Source organism: Lampetra planeri, chromosome 8 (assembly GCF_965212315.1).
Source record: "Lampetra planeri chromosome 8, kcLamPlan1.2.h2, whole genome shotgun sequence".
NCBI lineage: Eukaryota > Metazoa > Chordata > Hyperoartia > Petromyzontiformes > Petromyzontidae > Lampetra > Lampetra planeri.
This window is the reverse complement of record NC_136114.1, coordinates 12,434,317-12,441,963: the sequence shown is the minus strand read 5'-3', so window position 1 is coordinate 12,441,963 and position 7,647 is coordinate 12,434,317. Positions and strand designations below refer to the sequence as shown.

The 7,647-nt window shown below is 57.0% G+C and overlaps 1 protein-coding gene across 1 annotated transcript; it reads left to right on the top strand.

Moving 5' to 3' along the window:
• Window positions 1–209: 209 nt before the first annotated feature.
• On the top strand, window positions 210–3,072 carry CHST1 (carbohydrate sulfotransferase 1). Its single transcript, XM_078597279.1, has one exon. It carries the CDS (start codon window positions 240–242, stop codon window positions 1,758–1,760), a length of 1,521 nt encoding a protein of 506 aa, XP_078453405.1. The 5' UTR covers window positions 210–239; the 3' UTR covers window positions 1,761–3,072.
• Window positions 3,073–7,647: the final 4,575 nt, after the last annotated feature.

Sequence of the window (7,647 nt, the reverse complement as noted above, 5' to 3'; positions counted from 1 at the left end):
TACGAACCTGGCGACCCGGGTTCGATTCCCGCTCACGGCCAACACCGGTGACGATGATCTGAACCTTTCCTGGGCCTCCCCTAGGTCGACTCAGCCTGAAATGAGTACCTGCGGTGTGTGTGTGTCCGCGTGCGTGTGTGTGTGTGTCCGCGTGTGTGTTTGTGTCCGCGTGTGTGCGTGTGTGTGTGTCCGCGTGCGTGCAGGCGCCTCGCCCCTATGGACAGGCGCAGAGCCCGGCCATGGCGTGCTCGTGGAAGGTGGTCGTCTTCGTGGTGTGCGCTTCTCTCGGCATCCAGTACACGGCCATCAGAACCATCCGCACCTACGGCTTCTACATGTGCGACGTGTCCGACGCGCCTCCCCGCTGCTTCTTCACCTTCGGCAGGATGCCGCGCCTCTCCGGGTGCGCGGCGCAGGCAGCGGCATCGGCGGCCGCGGCAGCTAAAGGGACCACCGGTGCCGGTGCCGGCGGTGCCATCGCTGGCGCCGGAGGAACGGGAGGGGATTCCCGAGCGAGGCCCTCCGAGTTGGCGAAGGTGGCGAAGGTCGTGGAGACGGCCGCGACGGCGGCTCCGAAGCGCAAGCACATCCTCATCTTCGCCACGACGCGCAGCGGCTCCTCGTTCATGGGCCAGCTGTTCAACCAGAACCCGGAGGTGTTCTACCTGTTCGAGCCCCTCTACCACGTGCAGGCCACCTTCGTAGACACGGGCCTGCGCTTCCGCCACGCGGTGGACAGGCGCTCGCTGCTCGGCGCCTACCGCGACCTGCTGCGCAACCTCTTCGACTGCGACCTCTACTTCCTGGAGAACTACATCAGGCCCGCGCCGCGGGACCACGAGACGGCGCGCCTCTTCCGGCGGGGAGCGAGCAACGCGCTCTGCAGCCCGCCCGTGTGCGGCGACACCCCGACGACGTCGTCGTCATCATCGGCGGCAGTGTCATCATTACCATCATCATCATTAATATCGTCGTCGTCGTCGTCGTCATCCTTCTTCTCGCCGCCCTCCTCCGCGTCATCTTCATCGTCGTCGTCGTCGTCCTCGGAGCCGGAGGAGCAGCGTTGTCTGCGCGCCTGCGGGCCGCTCAACGTGACGCTGGCGACGCGCGCCTGCCACGCGCGGCCGCACGTGGCCATCAAGACGGTGCGCATCCCCGAGGTGCGCGACCTGCGCCTCATGGCCGACGACCCGCGCCTCGACCTCAAGATCGTCCACCTCGTGCGCGACCCCCGCGCCGTGCTCGCGTCGCGCATGCTCACCTTCACCGAGACCTTCAAGGCGTGGAAGATCTGGAACGCCACGGGCCGCATGCCCTACCGACTGGACGCGGGGCAGATCACGGCCACGTGCGACGACTTCGTGCGCTCGGCGCGCACGGGGATGTCGAGGCCGCGTTGGCTGCGCGGTCGCTACCTCCTCGTCCGATACGAGGACCTGGCGCGCGACCCGCTGGGCAAGGCGGCGGACATTTACCGCTTCGCCGGCATCCCCATGGGCAAGGCGGTGACGGGCTGGGTGATGAGCAACACACGCGGCGACAATCAGCTGGGCCGCTACAAATACTCGACGAGTCGCGACTCGGCCGCCGCCGCCGAGGGATGGAGGCTCAGCCTCAGCTACGACATCGCCCGCTACGTGCAGGAGGCGTGCAACGACACCCTGGCGCAGCTGGGGTACAGGGCCGTGGAGTCGGCCGACGAGCTGAGGAACCTGTCCATCAGCCTGGTGGAGGAGAGGGCGTTCGTGCCCTTCCTGTGAGTGGGCCGGAGAGAGAGGAGAGCCGAGAGAGAGACATGGTCCGCGTGTGCTGTTAAAGCGGAGGAGTCAGATATTGGTGGTGGTGGTGGTGATGATGGTGGTGGTGGTGATGATGGTGTTGATAATGATGGTGGTGGTGGTGGTGGTGATGATGATAATAGTGGTGATGGTGATGATGATGATGGTGGTGATAATGATGATGGTTGTGATGATGATGATGGTTGTGATGATGATGATGGTTGTGATGATGATGATGATAATGGTGGTGGTGATGATGATGATGATAATGGTGGTGGTGATGATGATGGTGGTGGTGGTGATGATGATGGTGGTGGTGGTGATGATGGTGGTGGTAATGGTGATGACGGTGGGGTCATGATGATGGTGTTGATGTTGAAAGTGGTAGTGATGATGATAGTTACTCACTTTATCGATGACGATGATAGTGATGGCGATGATGACGATTGTGGTGATGACGATGGTGATGATGCTGATGATGATGGTGCTGGCGATGATGATGATAGTTATGGTGGTGATGGTGATGATGATGCCCCTACTGGCACAGACTAAATGCCCGCTTTGCAGGCGAGGTGCTGAGTCACATTCGTGCCGCACAGGGGAAGCTGCCACTAGGAGGGGGCCTCCGAATGAGAAGAGATGTGAGTTACTGATCGCGTGTTCAACGCCTTGGAGAAGCCACGGCGGTTCCATGAAACAAACAAAATCATTAATTTACGAAATTTAATTCGCCACTGGTATCGACTGCACAATAGAGATGGAACTGGCAGAAGGAAGGAGGTGATGGCCCCAGGGTCGCTACGCTGGGGTGAGCGTTGGACGCTCGCACTCGTTGGCGGGTCTGACTCGGTGGTGGAAATTCCACGCTCCAATGCCGAGGGCCAGGCCATCGGCGAGCCACACCACTGTCGACTGTCTACAAACTGGTTCCTCAATTTATCGACCCTCGGTGGATGGTGATGATGGGTTGACTCGACCACCCACTGCGACTGTCTACAAACTGGTTACTCACTTTATCGACCCTCGGTGGATGATGATGGGCTGACTCGACCCACTCACTGCGACTGTCTACAAACAAGGCTACTTACTTTATCGACCCTCGGTGGACGATGATGACGATGAAGGTGATGATGGGCTGACTCGACCCACTCACTGCGACTGTCTACAAACTGGTTCCGCACTTTATCGACCCTCGGTGGATGATGATGACGATGATGGTGATGATGGGCTGACTCGACCCACCAACTGCGATCTCCTGACTGAGATCACTGCAACGCCCCCCCCCCCCCCCCCGGCTGACTGCGTCGCCAGCTGCTACGTGGTTGTTGGACATCGTCGTAATCGTTGGCTAACATCGGCTGTTTGTACCCCTCGTGAGCATGGGCTTCCTCCTCCTCCTCCCGACACTCTGCAACTTCTCCCCCCTCCGTGCAAAATCGACGCAACAAACAGTCGCCAACGTTAAACACAAAAACAAAACTACTCAGTTAAAGGGACTTGCCCTTCCCCCCAGACCCCCAGAACGTCTCCGTCGCGGGACCCTCGCGAACCACAGAGAGAGTCTCGGTGGGTGATTTCCCGAGTCGGTGAAGAGTTGAAGCGAATGAAACACGACGAGCAGCAGCAGCAGCAGCGGGAACAGCAGCAGCAGGAACAGCCGAGCGGCGTAGCTATCGAGTGTGCAGGCGGTGCGATTGCGCCGGGGGGTGGGGGGCTTGGACTGGGGGGGGGGGGGGAGGGCCCGTTTGAATCTTTGCACCAGGACCCATCGCAACCACGCTACTGACAACAACAACAACAATAACGACATCCACAACGACAATGATGGTGATGACGGTGATGGTGGTGGAGCGGGTCAGCGCTACGCTGCCCTACGAAACCCGGCGACCCGAGTTCGATTCCCGCTCACGGCCAACACCGGTGACGATTATTTGAACTGGTCCTGGGCCGCCTCCTCCTCCACCCCGTACGTCGACTCTGCCTCGAGCGAGTACCTGGTGCGGTGTGGAAACATCGCCACTGGGGAGACAAAGGCGGTCGGGCGTGGTGCTGGCCACCCATCTCCTAGTGTGTCGTGTCCGCCTGCATAGATGCTGGCACGCGCTAACAGCACTTGCCCCAACAGTCTGTCAAGGCTATATGGGGGATCTTTGTCTTTGGTGGTGATGATGATGAAACTGTGCATGTGGACGGCGTGTCGAATGTACAGATATCAGTAGAGGGATCAACGCGTGCGCTTTATCCCGCAATATCTACTCCAGACGGCCATCCAACATGTCTACTGGCACGCACACTGACACGCACAGACACACACGTACTGACACACATTCACACACACGCAGATCCATACACGCACACACATACGCATGCATACACAACACACGCACAGATACACATCAACAAACACACACCAGCACCAACTCGACAACCGACATTCGTTACTCAGTGGCGGTGATGTCACCACGGCGCTCGTGCCAGCATAGGTGCACCTTGAGGCCATCACGTGAAGTGTGGAAGGCTCGCTGCTGCCAACGAGGTCACGACAACACACAAAGACAAAGACCCACACACACACTTAAACCCACACATACTCAGACACACACACACACACTCAGACCCACACACACTCAGCCCCATACACACACACTCAGACACATACACACACACACTCAGACCCACAAACACACACACTCAGACCCACACATACTCAGACACATACACACACACACTCAGCCCCATACACACACACACTCAGACACATACACACACACACACTCAGACCCCCACACACACACTCAGACCCACACATAATCAGACACTCACACACACACTCAGCCACACACACACACACTCAGCCCCACACACACTCAGACCCACACACACACACGCTCAGCCCCACACACACACACTCAGACCCACACACAGGCACACACTCAGACCCACAAACACACACACAGCCCCACATACACTCAGCCAATCAAATTCGCACCCACCCCTCCCCCCACACACACAAGGCAACCTCAAGTTGTCCCGATTGCAACTCAAGAGGCAGACCAACAAAACAACATCGTCAACAACAACTCTGCGTGGGATGCTGCATCGCACAAACACCGGGGGGGGGGGGGGTGCTAAGAGGGGCCACTCATCGATGCCTCTGAAGCCGAGCCAGTGGGGGGGGGGTAGAGGTTAGACGGCGGCTCGAATGGCTTCCCCTGATTGCCTTCTACTGGGGTGTGCCATTGAAGAGGCGCACACAGAGAGAGGGGGGCAGGGGGGAGGGGTTGGGGGGAGGGGTTTGGGGGGGGGGGTTGTGAATATTTATTTATTTATTGCCGCGCTCGCAACAAACTCCGGGCAGTGCACCGCGTGCACTGCGAGGCGGATGGAAGACACGAGTCGGTGTGGGGGTGTGGGGGCGGGGTGAGTGGGCAGGGGGTGGGGTATTTATTTTTTGGGGGGTGGGCGGTGGATTAGTAAAGATGTTCGCCCCCCCCCCCACCGTGACCCCCCCCCCCACCGTGACCCCCCCCACACACACTCCCACCACGGCCTCGCCCGCAATTATTGGGGCAAGAGCAGTGGATGCGTTCCGCAAAAGAACGCCGCTCAGGCGAAGCGTGCGGGGGGGTGGGTGGGGGGATGGGGATGAAGAGGCGGCTTGCTCCGTCGCTAAAGACGACAAGGGATGGAGGAGACGTAGCGAGGGGCATCGCGAGACAGACGTAATCCCCCCACACACCCCCGTACCACCAACCTCGACGGGCGCTTTTCACGGAAAGTCGTCGGATCGCGCGATCGTGCGGAGCGCGGCGCTTTCAATTTGTGCGTCCCGTGCTGGGAGGGGGGGGGGGCGATTCGAGGATTGACACAGGCGCGCACGGCGCTCCTCGTCGATTCGGAGTTTGTTTTCGCGAGTCGCGAGGCAAGTAGTCGTCTGCAGCCGACTCGCTTCTTCTTCTTTGCGTTTCGTTAGCCGACGCGACGTCTGTCATCTTACAGCTGACTTGCAACTTCATTGTCACGTGGGTGGCGGGGGGGGGATATATAAAGAAGGAACTGCGTTGGCAGTTGGACACAAAGCACAAATTAAAGAAGAAAAAAATATATATGAACCACATTTGTCATTCATTCTGCCTTACAGTGAGTGAGAGCGGCGGTGCAGCGGTTAGCGCACTGCGCTATAAATCCGCCTAACGCGAATGACCCCCCCCCCCCTCCTCGCTAACCCGCATTTGACCAACGTGGTGAAGTATGGTCAAACAAGCCCTACGACCGACTTCAGCTCGGGGAGATCGTCATGCAGCAGTGGATTGACAAAATGTCCACCTTTGCACGCACCGCATCACGACATTTCAACAGAAGAGATAAAAAAGCACATATCCTCGGCTGATCTTTTTAGACGGTGAACCCACCTGCTGTTCCCTGGTCTGCTCTGAGGATAGGGCCATTGCTTGAAACGTCGACCTTTGACACACGAGTAAACAACGGGGCAGCGTCGACGTTTATATTTTCAAACCGGGAAGATCACGGACGTGGCGCTGGGCCACGTGGGCGAATCATGTCACGTGGGGTCACTCAACGGCCACAACTCAGCCTCTACAAAATAAGAAAATAAATAAATAAAAACCACGTGTCCGTCGCCCTATTTGGACACGTGTGTTAGTGCGGCATTTCGTTTATAAACAGAACAACAACAACAACACTTTGGGGCTGGTTTCGACTTCATGGGTTCCCATCAGCAGTGCCAGCTCTGCAGTTGGAGGGAATTCGGATGGAACGGGGGGGGGGGGGCAGCAGGAGGAGGAGGTGGAAATGGAGGGGGGGGGGCTAGACGGTGGAGCATAGTAGAGTACAACAATAATGCATTTTGGCTGCACTGGTGTATGGTGAGCGTCAATAATCAAGGGCTGAACGCTGCTTAGATCGCTTTGGCTATTGGCTCGCCTCTCGAATCCCCCATCGCCACCCCTCCCCCTCACGTCCCCCCCCCACCACCACCCCGTCAAGATTCTGAACGCAGACCACCGACTGCCAAAAGAATTCGTGGCCGTCTTCTTGGTTGTTTCGGTAAAGTCACGTGTAAGGGAAATAATAAAATAATAAAAATAAAACATAATAAAATATACTGTAATTCTCACGACGTTTCGGCCACAACGCAAGCAGCCGTCCTCAGGTGAAGAACAGGGCTGTCGGAAAGACTTTACCTAAAGAACCAAGAAGATGAATCCCTGCAGTCACGAAAGCTTTAAATCGAAATTCGTGGCCGCTTAGAGTCAAGTTCAGCATTAAGGTGAAATAGGAAAATATAATCACCGGCGGAACAACGCAAACGGATAGCAAAAGAGTGCCACGTCATTATACGCGCACCCAGATGGTTGAGAAGCTGAGTTGAAATCGAAGTTTCAGCCACCCAGCCGCGATTAAACCGTCCCTACAAGTGTAGCGAGTTAATTGCCTCATCCCGATCACCGATGACTGCACTCACTCACACGCACGCGCGCACGCACGCACGCGCGCACAAATCCATCACGTTAAATTACGAGGTTTCCACCGCATTTGGCAAAATTCCACTTCTGAGAAATACCGATTTTAGTTTTGACTGCCGTGCCAAAACATTTGTGCGTGCGTGTGTTTCTGTAGCAGGAAGGTGTAAGCAAGTTCAGCACTTTATCTAATGCGAGCTTTATATATATACACAAAGCTTAGATATAAACAAGGCCAATTGAAGGGATCTCGTATAGTAGCTCTATGATATCCGCTTCCGCTGCCCTCTCGCTGATCTGCGAGAGATGAGATCCGAGGGGTGGCCGCGTCTCGTGATTTCAAGTTCAAGTTCATTGATTTGGTATAGCCCTGTGAGCCATTCGGC